The sequence below is a fragment of the Ornithorhynchus anatinus genome, chromosome 21 (genome assembly GCF_004115215.2).
Source record: "Ornithorhynchus anatinus isolate Pmale09 chromosome 21, mOrnAna1.pri.v4, whole genome shotgun sequence".
In the NCBI taxonomy this organism is placed as follows: domain Eukaryota; kingdom Metazoa; phylum Chordata; class Mammalia; order Monotremata; family Ornithorhynchidae; genus Ornithorhynchus; species Ornithorhynchus anatinus.
In genome coordinates, this window is record NC_041748.1 from 13397739 (window position 1) to 13419021 (window position 21283).

Here is a 21283-nt window from a genome sequence, read left to right on the forward strand (position 1 = left end):
CCGAGCCGGGAGTCGAACCCATGACCTCTGACTCTGAAGTCCAGGCTCTTGTTGACTGTCAGTAATAATAATAATGATGACTGGCACTTAATAATAATAACATTAATGATGATGACCGGCAGATAATAACGATTCATTCAATGGTGGTATTTGTTAAGCGCTTACTATGTGCAAATCACTGTTCTAAGCGCTGGGGGGGGGGAGGATACAAAGTAATCAGGTCTTCCCACATGGAGATCACAGTTTTAATCCCCATTTTACAGATGAGGTCACTGAGGTCCAGAGAAGTTAAGTGTCTCTGTCTCTGTCACCGATTTGTACATTCCAAGCGCTTAGTACAGTGCTCTGCACATAGTAAGCGCTCAAGAAATACTATTGATTGAATGAATGAATGAATGAATAAGTGACTTGCCCAAAGTCACGCAGCTGGCAAGCGGCCGAGGCAGGAGTCGAACCCATGCCCTCTGACTCCGAAGCCCAGGCTCTTGATGACTGTCAGTAATAATAATAATAATGATATTAACGATGATGACCGGCAGTTAATAATGATGATGATGATGATGACCGGCAGTTAATGCTACTAGTAGTGATGAGGCCGACGCTGCCGAGTTCTTGTCTGTCCGTCTGCCCCGATTAGACCGTAAGCCCGTCAAAGGGCAGGGACCGTCTCTATCTGTTGCCGACTTGTCCATTCCAAGCGCTCAGTACAGTGCTCTGCACGTAGTAAGCGCTCAATGAAGGCTAGTGAATGAACGAATGCCCAGTGGCGGCCGGGCGGCCGCGGCCCTGGCTGCGGCGCGGCGGGGCTTCCGCCAGGGGGCGCGGGCGAGCCGCGGCGGGGGCCGGCGGCGGTGCGGGGGTGGTTCCGCCAGGGGGCGCGGGCGAGCCGAGCCGAAGATCGGCGGGCGGGGCCGAGCGGGACGGGACGGGACGGGACGGGACGGGACGGGACGGGACGGGACGGGACCGGCGAGGCCGCCCAGGTGCGAAGGCGGCCAGCGGGTTCCCACCGTCCCACCGCCGCTCGGAGCCCCGGGAGAGCCTGCCTTTCTGCCTTTCTGCCTTTCCGCCTTTCCGCCTGCCTGCCATCACCATGGATCCAGCGCCCAGCCGGCCGGGGCGCCCCGCGCTGCCCTCCTTGCCCCGGCTGCTGCTGCTGCTGCTCCTCCCGGCCGCCCTGCTCCGCGACGCCTCCTCCCAGCCCGCAGGTACCCACCCCCCGACCCCTCCTCACCCCCTGCCACTCCATGCACGCCTCCCTGTCGCTCTGCCCGCCGCAGCGGGGGTCACTAACCTGTCCGTCCTCATTCCCCGGGGGGGGGGGGGGCGCATCGGGGCGGCAGGACGAGCAGCAGGAGGGGGGAGGACCACCTGGAGGAGGAGGAGGGCCCCGGGGAGGGGCAGAGCTCCCGCTTCTGATGGCTCTCCGGCCCCGACACTCTTCATCAATACTAAAGAGAATCCCGTTGGTATTTGTTAAGCCCCCACTGTGTGCCAAGCGCTGTTCTAAGCGCTGGGGGGAGATCCCAGGTGATCAGGTTGTCCGGGGTGTGTGTCTGGGTCTGTGCTCACAGTCTTAACCCCCATTTTACGGAGGAGGGAACTGAGGCACGGAGCAGCGGGGTGGCTGGACCAAGGTCACGGAGCTCCCGTTCCTTCAGACAGAGAGGGCGGGTGTGTTCGTGTGTGGGTAGGTGTGCGTGAGTAGGGAGGGGTGGAGGTGGAGGGAGGGGGGGTTGTGTGTGTGTGTGCAGGTGTGTGTGAGTAGGGAGGGGTGGAGGTGGAGGGAGGGGGGGGGTTTGTGTCTGTGTGTGTGTGTGTGTGTTCGTGTGTGGGTAGGTGTGTGTGAGTAGGGAGGGGTGGAGGTGGAGGTAGGGGAGGTTGTGTGTGTGTGTTCGTGTGTGAGTAGGTGTGTGTGAGTAGGGAGGGGTGGAGGTGGAGGTAGGGGTGGGGGGGTGTGTATAGGTAGGGTGTGTGTATGTGTAGTTAGGGGTGTGTGGAGGTCTGTGTGCGTGGAGGGGTGTGTGTGTGTGTGTATAGGTAGGGGGGTGTGTGGCTCGCAGCGCACTGGCAGGAAAAAGGATGCTCCGGGCTAGGGAGAGGACCAGGAGCACTCTGAACCCCGGACGGATGGAGGGAAACTCCTCCCTAGGGAAGGAGAACGGGGAATAGGTCCCCACCTTCACGTTTCTCGGGGCTGCTAGCCCTGGCTGCGCCCGGGCAGCCTCCCCCTCGCAGAGAAGCTCATTGCATTTTTCCAGGTGCACAGTTGCGGGACGGCCAAAGGGATGGAGGGGGCAGAGGACTCTTTCAGAGGACATTTCTGCACCAAGAGACTAACCAGGAGACGGACAGTGGGGATATCAGTATTCCTCACACATGTGAGAAATACTTTTTATCCTAATGCCTGCATCGGTTGTTTTCCGGCACCCGCCAGGAGGTTTCTCTAAGACAGGACAGAAAGCTCATTTGCAGAGATTTCCAGGATTTTGTGGGGTTTGTTTTTGGGTTTTTTTTTCATTGTTGAGGACTGTTCCCACCTCTTATTTTGCTGGCATTTTCACTTCAGAGCGCGTGGGTTTATTTATGCCATCGGTTTATAGGAATTCGAAAAATCGGAATATTTTCGGGAGCTGGTCGTTCCTAAGCCAACCGGATACTTCCAGGGACATTATGCCCGGACGGGCTCGCTTGGGAGATTCGGTCCACGTATACACTGGACTTGCGGTTTTAATGGAACGGTCAAGCTATTAGGCTAGTCTTGCGGATGGGTTTTTTTTTTTTTCTTGCAGCGGAGATGCGCTTGCAAAATGTCAAACGCAAGAACCCAGTGAGCTTAAAAGGAAAACACTGAAGCAGTAGTTATAAACATTTCAGAAGTACAGTATAGAGGTCGGTGTCGGGGGTAGGTTGGATTTGGTTATGTCAGAGGAACCGTGCGTTTAATACTTTAAATGAGACAGGAATAAACCTATTTTAATTTTGCGGAATTCTCATTCTCCCCCAGCCTCCTTTTCCAATTCCTTTTGCAACCCATGAAGTCCTTTAGTTCAGAAAAACGGATGAAATGGAGTCTTAGCTAAACTGGCTTTGTGACTCTGAAACCTGTAGCTCTTTCGAAGTCGATCGGCTCAGATGATAATGACGTCATTTGTAAAGCGCTTACTTTGTGTCAGGCAGCGTGCTAAGTGGCGGGATGGGTCCGAGACAATCGGGTTGGACTCAGTCCATGTTCCTCTCGGGGGTTTATCATCTTCGTCCCCATTTTGCAGATGAGGTAATCGAAGCACAGAGAAGTGAAGTGATTTGCCCGAGGTCACACAGTAGACAAGAGGCGGAGGTGGGATTAAGAACCCAGGTCCTTCTGACTCCCAGCTCCGCACTCTGACCACTAGGCCACTCTGCTTCTTATGACGAGCCCCAGTGAGCCCGGTAGAAGTATTTCTGGAAGTGGATTCGCCTGCCACGGCTGACTGAATCCCATGAGAATTCTCACTACTTCTCACACTGTCAGCACTGCGAACCACTGCAGAGCTGTGGAATGCCAGAACTGGACACTTCCCTGGATCTTATCTCTACCACGTCAACATGAGACTTTGAGTTAATGATGTCCAGACCCTCTGGCCAAAATAGAACAAATGTATGAGGAATTTTAAAGGTGCACCCACAAATGTGTAACGCACAAATTTTAGCATGCCTAGCGGGAAGGCATCGGGGTTTACAATTCACTGGCCAAAGTGTTTCTATGCGGCTCTAGTGGCAAGTGACAATTTAGAGTTAGGTGTGGAGACCTTCTGACCTGGAGCGTAATTGTGTGCTGGCAGATAATCCCGGATCCAAGGTCACTGTCTTTAAAATTAGGTGCGCTTCTCTGTTGGGAATCAGAGTATAAAAATGTCCTACTGAGTCGGTTCAAAGGTCTCGCTAGGCCAGGATTCTGTCCCCCGCTAAAGGATGCTCAGAGGAAGGGCGTAAACAACCCAGCCCTCACACTTCACTCCTCTAATGCCAACCTTCTCACTGTACCTCCATCTCATCTATCTTGCCTCTGACCCCTCGCCCACGTCCTTCCTCTGGTCTAGAAAGCCCTGCTTCCTCAAATCCGACAGGAAATGACTCTCCCACTCTTCAAAGCTTTATTGAAGAGACCTCTCCTCCAAGAGGTCTTCCCTTACAAAGCCCTCCTTTCCTCTTCTCCCACTCCTTTCTGCATCATCCTGACTTGGTCCCTTGATTCATCCTCCCTCCCAGCCCCACCGCACTGAAGTACATACCTACAATTTATTCATATTAATTTCTGTCTCCCCCTCCGGACTGTAAGCTCGTTGTGGACAGGGAACGTCTCCGTTTATTATTGTATTGTACTCTCCCAAGCGCTTAGTACAGGGCTTTGTGCACTGTAAGTGCTCAGTAAATGCAACTGAATGAATCAATGAATGAATTGTTTTGACCTCTATCATATCTGCCTATGCACTTGGATGTGTACCCTTTTGAGCCCTTGATATTCACCCCATCCTCAGCCCCAGAGCACTCATGTACATAGGCATAATTTATTTATTTATATTAATGCCTGTCTCTCCCTCGCTGTGGGTGAGGAACACTTCTACCAAACTCTGTTATACTGAACTCTCCGAAGTCTTAGTATAATGTTCCGCACATGGTAAGCATTCAAGAAATTCCATCGATTGATTTGCAGCATACCTGAAAATTAAAATTCCATTACTTTCTTCTATCTAGAATTTATCTGAGTGCCTGTCTCCCTCGGAAGATTGTTAAGCTTCTCCAGTCTGTTTTACTATTGTACTGTTGTAGTCTTTCATCCTTTCTGTGTCTGTTATCCTTACCTCCCTACATCCGTCAGTCTTAGATTGTAGCTCCTTGAGGGCCAGGAGCCATGTCGAATTTTCAGCTGCCTATTTTTTTTTCCAGCACTTAGTGCAGTAGTTTGGTCATAGTGGTGCTAAATAAATACCATTATTGCTACTTTAGGTAGTGCTGTATACACAGTAGGTGCTTAATGAATAGTTTTGATCGACTGAAAAAAAATCATCATTTTAAGCTGTGTCAAACTTGTGGACAGGAAATTTTGATTTCCTCCCTACTTCCCCAGATCTGACAGGCACAACCCTTCTGATATTCAAAGTCCTCTTGAAATTCCACCTCTTCTAACACAGCCATCACCAAGTAATTCCCACTTCCTATGGTCGACTAAACCCATTGGCCATTTCTTCCCCTCGTGTACGTATTTTTACCCTTCCTCATCACTTAACTATATGTTTAATTATAAATCTGATTATTTATGTGGATTGCAAGGTAATAAGCAGGAAGCGCTCAAGGAATACCAATGATATTGATGACGATGAGCTCACTGTGGGCAGAGAATGTCTACTGACTCTTGAATTGTACTGTCTCCATCGCTTAGTACAGCTCTCTTCACACAGCATTTGCTCAATAAATACTATTAATTGATTGGCTTGTAAATAGTTTATGTCTGTCTCCTACAACTAGAGTCTTGGCTCCTTGTGAGCAGGGGATGTGCCACTTTTTTGTTTTGTTCTTCCCAAGTACTTAGTTCAAGGCATTCCACTAATGGGTGCTCAATAAATGTTATTAATGCTGCTGCTGCTAACTTCTTTTTATCTAGGTGAAATAAATAGTGCATTTTTAATTCCAGTTCCTTGTGGAAGTAGTCGATCTAATTTGTAAATGAAAGTATTACACACACCTTAAGAAGTTAGAAGTTGAGGAGTCCAAGGATTTGAAAAATAGGCTTTGGAGGCTTGGATGATCTTCCTAAGAGGAATGGTGAGCAAGTCATGTGGCACGTTTCCCAAGGGAGCAGTGGGGTCTAGTGGATAGAGCATGGGCCTGGGTGTCAGAAGGATCTGGCTTCTAATCCCAGCTCTGTCACTTGTCTGCTGGGTGACCGAAGGCAAGTCATTTCACTTATCCGGGCCTCAGCTACTTCAGTCCTGTAAAATGAGGATTAAGATGGTGCCTGGCAATGCCTGGCACATGGTAGGTGCTTAACAAATGCCAGTGTGGAAAAACAAAACAAAACCAGCGTGGGGTGATTGGATGGTTGCCCGAGGGTGAATAGAAGGAAGGGTTGCTTGTCTGCGGTACTGCAGGAATTCCAGTGGGAAGTAATTGTGGTATTTGTTAAGCACTTACTGTATGCGAGATGCTGTACTAAGTGCTGGGGTATTTGGACACAGTCCCTGTCCCACATGGAGCTCAGAGTTTCAATCCCCATTCTAGAGATGAGGTACCTGAGGCCCAGAGAAGTGAAATAACTTGCCCAATGTCACAGAGCAGATGAGTAACAGAGCTAGGATTAGAACCCGTGACCTTCTGACTCCCAGGCCCATGCTCTATCCACTATGCTATGATATATGTCTCTGAGAAAGGCTTTTCCAGTTGCCTTCTGCTTGCACGACCCTTGTCCCTTCTCTGCATCTTCTGTTTCCTAAGCCCTTCCTGGCGGTCCTCTGAAAAGGGGCGGAGGACTGGACAGCTCTTTCATAATCAATGATTTGAGCTTTTTGGAGTTGGGGGAGAGAGTGTGGATGGTACATTGTGACCCATCACCATTTGTGAGAAAACGAATCAAGCTCATGCCCTCTCTGCTTTCTCCCAACTGGCAACATACATAAAATAATGATAACTGTGGTATTCGTTTAATGTTTACTGTGTGCCAGGCACTGCACTAAGCACTGAGGTGCAAATCGGATTGGAAACAGTCCCCGTCCCACATGAAGCTCACAGTCTCTATCCCCATTTTACAGATGAGGTAATTGAGGCCCAGAGAAGTGGAATGACTTGCCCAAAGTCACACAGCAGGCAACTGGATGAGCCAGGATTAGAACCACGACCTTTTGCCTACCAGGCCCGTTCTCTTTCTGCTACGCCATGATGTTACGTCTCTAGCTCGCTGTGAATAGAAGGCAGTGCTACTGGTCTGCTGTACTGCGAGAATTCCAGTGGGAAATAATTATACTCTCCCAAGGGCTTAATACAGTGCTCTGCACAGAGAAAGTGCTCAATAAATACCACCGATTGATCTCTTCAGGAACACACACCTAGTGACCTGGGATGAACCCTATCAAGCTCTGCTCATTTATAAATCCATTTGGACCTAGAGACCTACCACTGAGATGGTAAGAAAGGGCAGTGTCATTACATTTGAGGTGAAGCTGCAACCAACCACATGTCTCTTGTTACAGCCTTGGGGAATCTTTGGAAAAAGAAAATTTAACAGTGTAGTTTCATTTCAACCCTGAAAAAAAATTGGTTGCCATTTATGAGCATATTGCATATAGGCCAAGAGGCATAAAATGGATTTTTAAACACTTCCAAGACACCTTAGGAACCTAAGAATCTAAGACCCAGGCAGTGCTTTTACCGGGTCGGACTACAGGTCCGTCCAGCTTGGATCATGTTCCCAACAGGGCATTGGGTCCAAAATCCCTAACTTTCCCAAATCCATCCACAACATTCTCCAGGGTAACCCACAGGCTTTTTAAAAAAATGTTATTTATTAAACTCTTACTACATGCCAGGCACTGTACTAAGCGCTGGATTAGATACGAGAAAATTAGATTAGACACAGATCCTGTCCTACCTGGAGCTGGCAGTCTTTTCTGCCATTTTATAGATGAAATAACTAAGGCACAGAGAAATGAAGTGACTTTCCCAAGGTCACACAGCAGACATGTGGCAGAGCTGGGATTAGAACCCAGGTCCTGAGGTCTTGCTCACCCAAGAACTGATTCAGATCCTCACGCAGGAGTTGATTCAAATCTCTTTTGCCCTTGCTGATGTTTTGGAGCTGCACACCTTCCTGAAATGACACGTGCTTACTACCTGTTGGGTGAAAAAGTGGTGGCTTCTGATTGATTTGATTTTGAGAGATTTTTGGCCTCTGAAAAACACTTTCCTTTAAGCCCCAGGGTGTCAGTCCACAGCCAGCTTGCCAGCAAGGACATCCACTTTCCAATGCAATCAATCAGTCAATCAATCGTATTTACTGAGCAGTTACTATATGGAGAGCACTGTACTAAGCACTTGGGAGACTACAGTATATAACAGAATTAGCAAGACTCATCCCTGCCCATAATGAAATTACAGTCGAGAGGATGAGCTTACAGTCTAGGGGGCAGCTTCTTTCTTCAGGGCCACATGTTTGATCTCCATCTCTTCCCCTAAGTTACTGGTTTTGAAATGGTATTTGTTAAGCGCTTACTATGTGCCAGCCATTGTACTAAGCGCTGGGGTACAACTCATCAGTTTGGATACAATCCGTATCCCACATGGGTCTCACAGTCTTAATTCCCATTTTACAAGTGAGGTAACTGAGACACATAGAAATTAAATGACTTGCTCAAGGTCACATAGCAGACAAGTGGTAGAGTCGGGTTTTGAACCCAGGTCCTTCTGACTCCCAGGCCCACGCTTTAATCACTAGGCCATGACTTTAGACATCTCCTTGCACCATCTTTTTATGAGGCTTACCTCTGTCTTGAGTAACTTCAAAAGTTCGTACTAAATTTTTCCTTAAATGAATTTCTGTGACAGCCGATATGAAATAGTTCTATATTTTTCATCCAAGAATAATAGCAAACGACCTCATTTTCAAAGCGCCGGGCTAGAGTTAGCGGAAAAAGCACATTCCCTGCTCCCCCACTCTAGACACAGAGAAGAAAATTTTAGCCATAGCCAGGTGGAAAAAAAATAGGTACTTTAATGTTTAAGTTTTATTGGTCTGTAGTTTTTCTGGTTTCTTCCATCTTTAGTGGACTCCCTCTAGAATGTGAGCTCACCCTGGGCAGGAATGTGTTTGTTTGTTATTATATTCTACTCTCCCAAGGGCTTAGTACAGTGTTTTGCACACACTAAGTGCTCAATAAATACGATTAAATGAATGAATGGAGCATACCTTCGGTTCATTTCATTTTAGAGCAAAACTGGACTTTTTAAAACAGCCTCCCTTAAAGTATGATTTACCCACTTCCTACCACTCTGTGTTTATTTCTGGTAACTTGGAAATTTGACCCACCGGGAACCAATCCCTGAAAATTCAGAGTGGGAAGGATGGGGAAAAGGGGGTGGAGAAGGGGAAGGGTAGAGGGGCATCCTGGTTCCAGACCTGTAACTCCAGCTACGTCACCCGATATTTTTCCAGGTGGAAGATGCCTGGCCTTGAGGAAGAAGGTGGAGGAAGTATAAGATCCAAAACCAGTCCACCCTCTGCTCAGTCCCTGGGGGCATATGTGATTGGGGCAGTATCACTTGCACAAACATGCTCTGGCATGCGCTTGTGTCGACCCATGATTCTGGAGTTCTTCTTGCTGCCACTGCTATGGTTTACATCTTTCAGTCACCCCTGGAATCTCTACTTCTAGATGCCAAACCTCACCCTTCTCTTCCCTGACAGAGGCATGGGCAGACTAGAGAGAGGGGCCAGAAGCAGTGATACTAGTTAAAGGAGATGTCACATGGAAATCAAAAAGTGGAAAGCATGAACCCGTGTCGTCCATACCCGAGGCTGGCGTGGCTGGGTGGATATCCTGCATGGCACCCTTTAATCTGTTTACCAGAGTCCAAGGCAGTCCTTGATATCCATTCTGTTGTACTGTACTCTCCCAAAAGCTTAGTACAGTGCTCTCTATATACTAAGCGTTTGATAAATACCATTCACTGATTGACGGATTGATCATGATCTCTACCTCGTTGTGGGCAGGGAATCTGTTGTTATACTGAACTCTCCCAAGTACATTGCACACAGGAAGCTCTCAATAAATACCACTGAGAGAGATCATTAATGGCTTTTACTGAGCGATTACTGAGTGCAGAACACTGTACTAAGCACTTGGGACAGTACAAAAGAGTTGATAGACCCATTCTACCTAATGGACAGATAGAACTTAGAGTCTAGATATGAAAGCTAAGTGACACTGTAGGGAAAATGTTGGTAATACTATTTTTTTAGTGGTATTTGTTAAGTGCTTACTGTGTTGAATACTCTACTAAGTGCTGGGGGACATAAAAGTTAAATCATGTCGGATACATTCCCTGTCCCATGCTGGGAATCACAGTCTAAGTAGGGGGGAAGAACTGAAATAGAATTTTCATTTTACAGCTGATGAAAAAGAGGCACCGAGCAGTGAAGTGACTTGCCCAAAGTCGCACAGCAGACAGGTGTTGGAGCTGGGATTAGAATCAAGGATTTAAGACTCTGAGCCCCATGTTGTACCTGTACTGTGTCCAGCCTGATTAGCTTGTAGCTACCTCAGTGCTTAATACAGCACCCGGCGTAACAAAAGCCATTAAAAAAAGAAAAAAAAATTAGATTTAAGGATGTTGAAATTTTTTTTTTTTGGTGCTCTAACCGCTTGAAATTTGCCACAGAAGGAATTTTTCCTCCTGCTCACCTTTCTGTTCGAGGGAAGCGAAATCTATTTTCAAGTGAGAGGCAGTGGGTTATTTTTTCCCCAAAGTCCAGTGAGATGAGCCTTGAATAGCCGCAAGGCTACTCCTGGGGCCAAGGGAAGGAAGCACAAATGCTCTGCCTGGCCTCCTTCAGAGGGCGCCTCTAACCTTACAGTTTCATATCCCAAAGCATCTCCATTCATAACCATACCATCTGTTCATGGAAAATACTTCAACTTCTTCCCCAAAATAAAGTAGCTTTATGTCTACCTCTTGGAGGATCCTGGCACCATTATGTGACCCAGGAGATTTTGGGATGTCTCATTCATCAGCTGTAGACTCAGAAGCTGTTTTCCTAAATTCTTCTTTGCCACCCAATGAGACCAAGAGATGAAGACAAGAGGTGGTATTTGTTAAGCACTTACTATGTGCCAAGTACCGTACTAAGCGCTGGGGTAGATACAAGATAATCAGGTCTCACATTGGGCTCACGGTCTGAGTGGGAGGGAGAACGGGTATTGAATTCACTAGACTGTAAGCTCACCGAGAGCAGTGAACGTACCTACCAACACTGTTATACCGTTTCAAGTGCTTAGTACAGTGTTCTGTGCACAGTAAGCGCTAAATAAATAGGATCTAATGAATGAATGCTCTCCCAAGAGCTCAGTAGAGTGCTCTGCATACTGTAAGAGCTCAATAAATACAATTGATTGCTTGCTTGAACCCCCATTTTGCAGATAAGGGAACTGAGGAACAGAAAAATTAAGTGACTTGCCCAAGGCACACAGCAGACAAGTGGCAGAGCTGGGATTAGAACTCAGGTCCTCTGACTCCCAGGCCTGTGCTCTTTCCACTAGGCCACACTGCTTCTCTGTCAGCTTGGTTTGTTCTGAAGCATGGTCAGTGGTTCCAGCAGGCGTTCCATCAACTGATGGTAACTGTTGGACACTTTCGCTGACTAGGATGATCACCACCGGTCATCACCACGATTTGGGTGACGAGCACTGTACTAAGCTCTTGGGAGAGTACAGTAGAGTTGGTTGACACTCTAAGATATGAATGGCTTAGAACAGTGCTTGACACATAGTAAGCACTTAGGAAATATAATAATGAAAGTAATGATAATCCCACTTAAACAATATTTCTGCTCTTGAGGAACCCTTAATAATAACAGTAATTATTATTACAGTACTCCTTAAAAGTGCCAATCATTGGGGTAGAGACAAGATAACCAGGTCAGACCAAATCCCCGTCCCACCTGTGGATCACAATCTAATAAGAGGGAAAATAAGTATTTAATTCCCATTTTGCAGATGAGGGAATGGAGGCACAAAGAAGTGAAATGACCTGCCCAAGATCACTCAGCAGACAAGTGGCAAAGCAGGGATGACAACTTAGGTCTCCTTACTCCCAGGCCCATGTTCCTTCCGCTGGGCTACGGTTGCTTCTTACAGTCAGTTAATAATTCACTTCATTGATACAAGACGTGTAGAACCTTTCTAGGCTTGAAATAACTAACTCCATTCCTACCCTCAAAGACTTCTCAGTCTAATAGGTGAGGCAACATAAACACTCATGTCAAAGTAAATTACTCCAATGAATACAGTTATATAGAGGAGCTTATGAGAACAAATAATAAATAAAATGACTATGGTATTTGTTAAGCACTTTCTATGAGCAAAACACTGTCTGAGTACTGGGGTAGAAACAGGGTCATCATGTCAGATAGAGTGGTCTTCATGATTCTCACAGTTACAAAGAAAATAAAAAAAGTCAGGGATTATGTTCGTGGTTTGGGCAATGGAAGAGGATAATCAGAGAAAGTTTCCTGGTGGGGCTGGGCCTTGAACCCGACTTAATGGAGGAAAGAGAGGTGGTTTGGAAAGGGTTTTTCAGGAAATGATTCTGTGCATTTGAGTTAGTTTGCATTAAAGGTTGGGAAGTGAAGGAGGGAGGATCCAAGTGTGGGGTGGAGAAGGGGCTCATAGATAGGTAAACTGAGCTGGAACAGAGAGGGTTAGAGGGAGGTGAGGAGGCAGAGAGGCAGCTAGCTGGTGCTAAGCTCTAAAAGTCCATGGTTGTTTGCCCAGCTCCGAGGAGGGGTGTGACATAAATGGAGAGATGTGAGCAGCAGATTGACATGATCAGAGAAATACTGACAGTTTTAGTTGTATGATACGGAACTAGTTGGATGAGACGGACACTGGAGGATGGGAGATCATCATCATCATCATTATTTCTTGAGCACTCATTGTGTACAGAGCACTAAACGCTTGGGAAAGTACAACGGAGTTGGTCAAGAAGGTTTGTGACAGTACCACCAAGATCTGCCACTTGTCTGTTGTGTAACCTTGGGAAAGCCACCTCACTTCTATGTGCCTCAGTTATTTCATCTGTAAAATGGGGAATAAGACTAAGAGCCCCAAAAGGGACACAGACTGAGTTCAACCTGATTAGCTTGTATCTACCTCAGCACTTAGTGCCTGGCACATAGTAAGCACTAAACAAATACCACAGAAAAAGGAATTATTTGTACAAGGCTCTTTAGGAGTTTGATGGTGCAGGTTGGGAAGAACAACCATTTTCCTGTAAGGTTGAGATGAATGCAAGTGCCTTCATGGTCAGAAATACATATTTTGCTGCTAGTGTTTATGCCCAATGCTAATGACAGTGCTCCATGCTCAGTAGGCACTCGATGAATATCACCTATTGATTGATTGAGGTCCACACAGTAGCTGGATTTAACAATCGACTGTCGAGTTGAAAAATGGGCACCAGAGCTGTTCCTGAGTTTTGAGTTTAGATTAGACTGTTAATCCCTGATTAGGCTGTGAGCCCATCACTGGGCAGGGATTGTCTCTATCTGTTGCCAAAGTGTACATTCCAAGCACTTAGTACAGTGCTCTGCACATAGTAAACGCTCAATAAATACTATTGAATGAATGAGTGGCAAAGTCCACAGAGAAGGGCACCTGGGCAGGGAATGTGTCTATTGTTGTATTGTTCTCTCCCAAGTGCTTAGAACAATGCTCTGCACACACTAAGTGCTCAATAAATATGATAGAATGACCCAACAAAGATCATACTGACTTTAAGGTTGGGGTAGAGTACACCTTGAGTGATCATGGCCCAAAGACTGAAAGATCAGGGGCAGGGAGGGTAAGAGATTTTCAAATCACTGGCAATCATATGGAAGCAGCGTTGCCTAATAGAAAGATCCTTGACCTGAAAGTCAGAGGACCTGGATTTTAATCCGAGATCTGCCACATTTCCTGTGTGACCTTGGGCAAGTCACTTAACTTCTCCGTGCCTCTATTTCCTCATTTGCAAAACAGGGAACCAGGATGGTGAATGGGAAGCAGCATGGAGTAGTCAATAGAACCCAGGCCTGCGAGTCAGAAGGTTATGGGTTCTAATTCCGGCTCCACCATTTGTCTGCTGTGTCGCCGTGGTCAAGTCACTTGACTTCTCTGTGACCTCAGTTACCTCATGTTTAAATGGGGATTAAGGATTAAGACTGTGAGCCCTCTGTGGGACAGGGACTACGTCCAACCTGATTTGCTTGTAGCCACCCCAGCGCTTAGTACAGTGCCTGGCACATAGTAAGCGCTTAACAAACACCATATTAGTATTATTTCTTCTCCCTCCTACTTAGACTGTGAGCCCAGTGTAGGACCTGATGATAATTGTTCCTACCTCAACGTTTAGTACAATGCTTTGCACCTAGTAAGCACTGAACAAATACCACAATTACTATTTTTTTTGTACTGTTATTATTGTTATTATGATAGAAGTGGTGAAAGTAGGTGACCCCTCCAAGGAACTGTTATAGCTAATCTAGTGCAGACACATGGGGACCCCAGGTTAGAAGAACACTTTACACAAATACTGAGCTTAGGTTTAAATGAACTGTCCCTGTGAGATATTTCTCCAGTAGCATGGATACTTGAGAGATGGAAATCTAACTGTATCAGTAAATCTTTTTCCTTCTTATTCCCCACCCTTTGCCAGCCTGGCTTCATACAATTATATCATGAGATAATATTTTTGAAGAAATTGGAGAAGTGTTCTGTTGGTTTGCCAGGAAAGTGAAAGTTTGGCATAAAACTCATCCGTTTCTTCTGAGTCACTAGTAGGAAAATGCTACAAATTGCAGAACATAATCATTTTAGGTTAGGGATAATTGTGTAGGTTAAGAAGGAAATGATTAAAATTCAACCTCATCAACTTCAACAGCCGTAATGTATGTTGTCTTCATATCAGTTTCAGCTCTAAATCCCCTTTTTTCCATTTCTTTCTTTTAGTCAAGGTGTTTTACTGAACACCAGAATTTATCCTGACCCCTCCATTTCTAGCTGTAAATGTCTGAGATCACCTTGGTACTTATGTATATATCTTTGAATCATTTAGTATAAATCACTTATTCCTATTAATGGATGTCTCCCCCTCTAGACTGTAGGCATATTATGGGCAGGGGGTGTTTCTGCTATTTGTCTTGTACTGTACTCTCTCAAGCAATTAGAATGGTGCACTGGATATAGTAAGCACTGAATAAATACCACTGATTGATTGACTCCTGATAAAGGATATCATCAGGCATTCAAGAGAGGAACTTGGTCTAAAGATATATGTATATATAGAGAGAGATATGAATGGAATGCACTTTTGTTTCAAACAGTTACCTTTAACAGAATTCTTTAAGATAGTACCTGAAGATTCAGAAGTAGATTGAAAAATCTTGAAAAGGCCCATCATGCCCTGGGTGGAATGATGCCAGGATTCCAAGGTCTGAGGGGGACAGTGCAGGTGGTCTCAGTGACGTGGGTCTAGAGGCACCGGGAGCCACCCAACGGGTACGACCCTCCCCAAGTACTCCCCAGAACCTCTGGGGGACCCCTGCCCCAAGGGGACTAAGCCATGGTCTTGTGGGGTGGGTCACCCATTGGCCGTGTATCCCGATCGGGTTGAGTCCCCCTGCCCCATCAGCAGTGGGCTGGGCAGAACCCAGCTGCACTGTGCCATCGGCTGGAGCTCTTGGGGAGGCTTGGCAGTACGTTAGTGCCACTCTGCATCGTTGGGTGCTAGGGGAGGGTCCACTCCTTAGCATGAGGCAGTGGGTCCCGATTTTGAATGCCTCCTTCCCCTTGCTTTCTGGTCCTACAGCTTGAGAGCCACTTGTGTTTCCAAGAAGAGGCGGGTAAGATTGGGGGCCATAGGCTGCTCACTCCAGCTTGATGTGTATCCCTTCTGCGCTACCTAGAGCTTAGTACAGGGCTCTGCAAATAGTAAGCACTCAATAAATACGAAAAAATGAATGAATGGATAAATTAAACATGGGTTTCAGTGGTCAGTCAGTCAGTCAGTCATATTTATTCAGCGCATTATATTAAGCACTTTGGAGAGTAACAAATGACAATATAAGATACATTCCCTGCCCACAACGAGCTCACGGCCTAAAGAGGGAGACAAACGTTAATATAAATGACAGCTATGTCCATAGGAGGGGGGCGGTGAAAGCGCCGAATCCTAACAAGGGGACAGCCAGCTCAAAACGATGAAGTGGAGAAACAGAGAAGGAGCAAATGACTCCACTGATCGGTGGTATTTAGTGAGTGAGTGCTAGGCCTACAGAGTGCACTTGGGAGTTTATGGCGGTAGCTGGGGACAGGCTCCTTGCACCAGCGGTAGGGGCAAGAAGCAGCATGGCCTCGTGAAAAGAGCACGGGCTTGCAAGTCAGAGGTCATGGGTTCTAATTCCAGCCCTGCCATTTGTCAGCTGTGTGAGTTTGGGCAAGTCACTTAACTTCTCTTGGCCTCAGTTACCTCATCTGTAAAATGGGAATTAAGACTATGAGCCCCACGTGGGACAAACTGATAAACTCGTATCTACCCCAGTGCTTAGAACAGTGTTTGGCACATAGTAAGCGCTTAACAAATACCATTATTATTAAATCACCAGCAGAGCAGTCTGAGCTAAATCGTCAGCAACTCCTGCCTTACCCCCGGCCCTCTGTGTGCCATCCTGGTCACCAGTTCCCATCCTGTCCTGCACCACCCTGGCAGGAAGGACGGAAGCAGTGCCAGGAAGCGACCTCCACAGGACCCAGAACTTCGGGAAGGCCACGGCTGTTGTAGCTGTGGTGGTTCTTGGAACCGCTGGTGTGACTGTTGAATTCTGAGCAATGAGGAGCCTGGTACTCTCTGCCCCTTTAGCCATGGGGTCCTCCTGCTCTTTTTCATTGCTATTTTGATTTTTGGTATTTATCTTTGTCCTTGTCTTTGATGTGGCTTTGGTAGCGTGGCTCAGTGGAAAGAGCACGGGCTTTGGAGTCAGAAGGTCATGAGTTCTAACCCCAGCTCCACCATTTGTCTCTTGTGTGACCTTGGGCAAATCACTTCACTTCTCCGTGCCATGGTTCCCTCATTTGTAAAATGGGAATTGAAGCTGTGAGCCTCCTTGGGCCAGGGACTGTGTCCAACCCAATTTGCTTGTATCCACCATAGCGCTAGTACAGTGTCTGACATATAGTAAGCACTTAACAGATGTCATAATAATAATTATTATTATTACGAACTGTTATATTGTACTCTCCCCAAAGTATAACACAGTGGCCTGCACACGGTAAGTACTCAATCAACACCATTGATTGATTGATTTTGGAACCAAGAAGTAGTTTGGCCTTGTATTAAGGCAGGGTGACAGAAGGGGTAAAGAATAATATTGCAGCAGACATTGGGCAGATTTTTCCCAGTGACCTGTTCAATGTCAGGCTTGTCTAGAAGGTGAATTAGCTCTTTCAAACTCTAAGGAAGCTCTCAGTGCAAGTATGCCTGGCTATAATTTGTCCTGAATCAAAACGGTTTTGCATAACCATATTTGCTGATCACATTAGTTGCTTTGAAATTTTAATAGCTTGGAGAATTCTTCTGCTGGAGGAATTATGGCCTTCACTGACTGGCTCATTTCAGCTTCCCTCCTTTACTGATGTAGAACAATTAGTGCCCTGATAGGAATGTGTACCAGTGGAAAAGTAATTTGGGAAGAGAAAAACCTCCAGCCAGTCAGTAATTCATCCGGTTAGCCAACCAGACAGCCAGCTGGCAAGGCAGCTGGTTAGTCAGCCTAAATAGCCACTCAGCTAGCCACAAAATGAAACAACTACCTCTCTAAGAGGAGTAATTCCCTCTCTAGACTATATGCTTGCTGTGGGCAGGGGACTTGTCTACTGTGTTGTACTGTACTTTCCCAAGTGCTTAGTACATTGCTCTGCACACAGGAAGCATGCTCAGTAAAGACCGTTGATTCATTTTAAATGGATAAAAAGTCAGTTTCCATCTCAGGTGAGGGACACCTAACCAAAAATGTAGAAAATCCCTTTGTTTGCCCATCTACGGGATTCTGTTTGTGTGTGTGTGTGAATGTTTGTGTTGTTGTTTTTTTTTCTTGGTTGTTTTGCAAGAAATCTCATGCCTCATATTATTTGGTATAAGGGAAATCATATGTATAGCTTCAAAGATGGACTTACTGAAGGTAAGATCCTATCCACGTGTGCCAGCATTTTTGAATTAACGGCAAACTGTTGGGCTGTAAGTTTCACTTCTCAGGAGCCCAATTCCAATTAATAGCTCAGTTTGATGGCACTTTATGTAAGTTAAAAAAGATATCTTAATTCAATCGCTCTTTGGAGGTTTAAAGGACTAAATACAACTTGCAAAGGTGTTAAACAAAGTCACTGGGCTTAGCTTAGGCACTGATTTATTGTGAAGAAAATATCATTGCTGACATTAAAAAGATGGCAAACAGTAGCCCAGAGAGGTCTGTACAATAAGGCAGGAAAGGACTTGGGGTGAGAGCGGAAACTGGGGTGACTCATGCTGGTTATATTCTGTTTATTCTGGACTCAAAGTGTTAAATCTCAGACAGTTCATCAACTGCTCACACTAACCTCCTGAATTCGATATGGTCTACTGTTAAGAGACTACAAGCCAGTATACTCTGTTGGGTAAAGGGGTGATCTTACAACTTCCTGAAATTATGGTTGTTCACCTCAATTAACTTTCTGGGTATAGGGCATTTGTCCTGATTAAGGAGATTTTTGCTAATGCCTGATCTGTGTCTACAGTACGTTTCAGCGGTCTTTTAAAGGGGCAGTTTTCCAATTCTCTGTGCTCTCTGCACTTCAGTAGCCTCCTTGCTGACCTCCTTTCCTCCAATCTCTTCCCATTCCAGTCCAAACATACTGTACTGCCTGGATTGTTTTTCTAAAAAATTGTTCTGCCCATGTCTCCTGACTTACCGCAAACCTCCGTTGGTGGCCCATGCATCCCACAACAAACAGAAACTCATTGCCATGGGCTTTAAGGTATGCGATCAGTTCTCCCTATCTTACTTAGCCTCCTCATTCATTCATTCATTCGATCGTATTTATTGAGTACATACTATGTGCAGAGCACCATACTAAGCACTTGGAATGTACAATTCGGCAACAGATAGAGACAATCTCTGCCCAACAACAGGCTCACTCTAACTCCCTCTACAACCCAGCCGGCACACCTCGCTCCACAACCACCAACTTACTCAGTACCAACTTCCTTTCTGTACTTCGATCTTGTCTCTCTCGTCTTCAACCTCTTGCTCATGTCTTCCCTCTGGTCTGGAACTCCCTCTGCCTTCATATCTAAAAGACCACCACTCTCCCCATCTTCAGATCTCTACTAAATTCACATCTCCTCCAGGAAGCCTTCACCGACTAACTTTGCATTTCCTCACTCCATTTGCCATCCTGTCTGGGTCATCTACACACTTGAGCCTGAACATCTCAAGCACATTAGGGATATGTTTATATCCTTATATTCCACCTTTCTCCTTTCTGTAATTTCTTTTAATGTCTGTCTCCTCCACCAGATTGAAAGCTGCTTGTGGGTAGGGATTGTGTCTTTTGTATTGTGTTATCTCAAGCACTTAGAACAGTGTTCTGCATGCAGTAAGTGCTCAATCAATACCAATGGATCAATCAATGGTATTTATTGAACGCTATGTGCAGAGCACTGTACTGAACACTTGGGAGAGTACAATATAGCAGAATTAGTGGTCACATTCCCTTCCCATAGTAAGCTTTTGGTCTAGATTGATTGATTGCCACTGGATTTGTTTTGTGGTCCGTTTTCCCTGTCACACTGTATTTCCTCTCTTAGATGGGCTCTTTCCCCAAAGCATTTGTTTGAACTTTCCTCTGAAGTTGTTGTTGATCAGGTCACCTTGGAAGGAAGGCAAAGACTCTCCACTGGAATGAAAGGGCCGGGTGTCCAGCATAACTAGACAATGACTTTAGCATTTAGAGGAAAAGAATGACTTTTCATAGAGATCTTGGCTGGAGGGTTAAGCAACCGCCAGTATACTAAGCTTTGAGCTGAGCCAACAATAGTAGTGTTTTAAGGAACTATTTCTCAGTTACAAGAGTAATGTCAAGAATGTGCAAAAAATCCCACAAGAAATATGAAAAAATTCTGAGCGTTTGCTTGCTATCTGAAACCTTCCTTAGTCCTCCATCTCCAGAAATCCTCACTATCCTTGCCTGTACCCTGAATCTGGTAGAGAACACCACTTTACCTTTTTTTTTTTTAAAAAAAAATAGTACTTTTTAATCACTTATTATGTGTCAAACACTGTAGTAAGCGCCAGGATAGATAGGAGATTATCAGATTGGACATGGGGCTCACAGTCTAAGTAGGAGGGAATAAAATTTAATCTCCATTGTACAGATGAGGGAACTGAGACACAGAGAAGTGAAGTGACTTCTCCAAGGGCACCCAGCAGATAAGTGACAAAGCTAGGATTAAGACTCAGGTCCTTAACTTCCAGGCCCGTGCTCTTTCCAGGAGACTGTGCTGCTTCTCATTATTTGGACTAAACTGTTGCCTGAAGAGTAGAGGATGAGATGAGAATGAAAATCATGTTTTTGGGTATAGAAATGACAGTCGTGCAAATAAAAAGCCTTGAAACCTGGTCAAAAGTCTGGTACCTCTACCTGGACACAGTCGACTCCTGCATCTCACTTCTGCCTTTTGTGGTAAACACATCGTGTGACAATTCTCTTCGAGTTCAACATCAATGGCATTTATTGAGCACTTACTACGTGCACGGCACTGAACAAAACACTGAGTTATGTTCAAGGTAATTAGTTCCCACATGGGACTCATACTCTAAAATTTGGGGAAGAAGAGGTATTGAATCCCTATATTGCAGATGGGGAACTGAAGCCCAGAGAAGTTAAGTGGCAAAGCTCATTGTGGGCAGGGGACGTGTTACCTACTATGTTATATTGTACTCTTCTAAATGCTTAGTGCAGTGCTCTGCACACAGTAAGTGCTCAATACATAAAATTGAATGACTGCCCAAGGTCACAGAGCAGGGAAATGGCAGAGCCCTCCTACCTCACCACGCTTCTCTCCTTCAACAGCCCAGCCCACAAACTTCGCTCCTCTATCCTTCTCACTGTGCCTCCATCTCCCCTATCTTGCCGCCGGCCCCTCTCCTGCATCCTGCTATAGCCTGCCTCCTCAAATCTGACAGACAATTACTCTCCCCCTGCTTCAAACCTTTATTGAAGACTCATCTCCTTCAAGAGACCTCCCCAGACTAAGCCCCACTTTTCCTCTCCTCCCACTCCTTTCTGCTTCCCCTTGACTTGCTCCCTTTGCTCTTCCCACCTCTCAGCCCCAAGGCACTTAAGTACATATCTGTCATTTTATTTATTTGTATTGAGGTCTGTCTCCCCACGTCCAGATTGTAAGCTCGTTGCAGGCAGGGAATGTATTGTACTTTCCCAAATGCGTTGTACTGTGCTCTGCA

At 45.9% G+C, this 21283-nt stretch overlaps 1 protein-coding gene across 2 annotated transcripts in view; it reads left to right on the forward strand.

Moving 5' to 3' along the window:
• Positions 1–956: 956 nt before the first annotated feature.
• The window catches only part of FNDC1 (fibronectin type III domain containing 1), a 111446-nt gene continuing 91119 nt past the window's right edge, over positions 957–21283 (forward strand). For both annotated transcript variants that reach the window (XM_029049128.2, XM_029049129.2), the window contains exon 1: positions 957–1208. In XM_029049128.2, coding sequence (XP_028904961.1) covers positions 1094–1208 — 115 coding nt within the window. In that variant the 5' untranslated portion in view covers positions 957–1093. The remainder of the gene's footprint in view (positions 1209–21283) is intronic.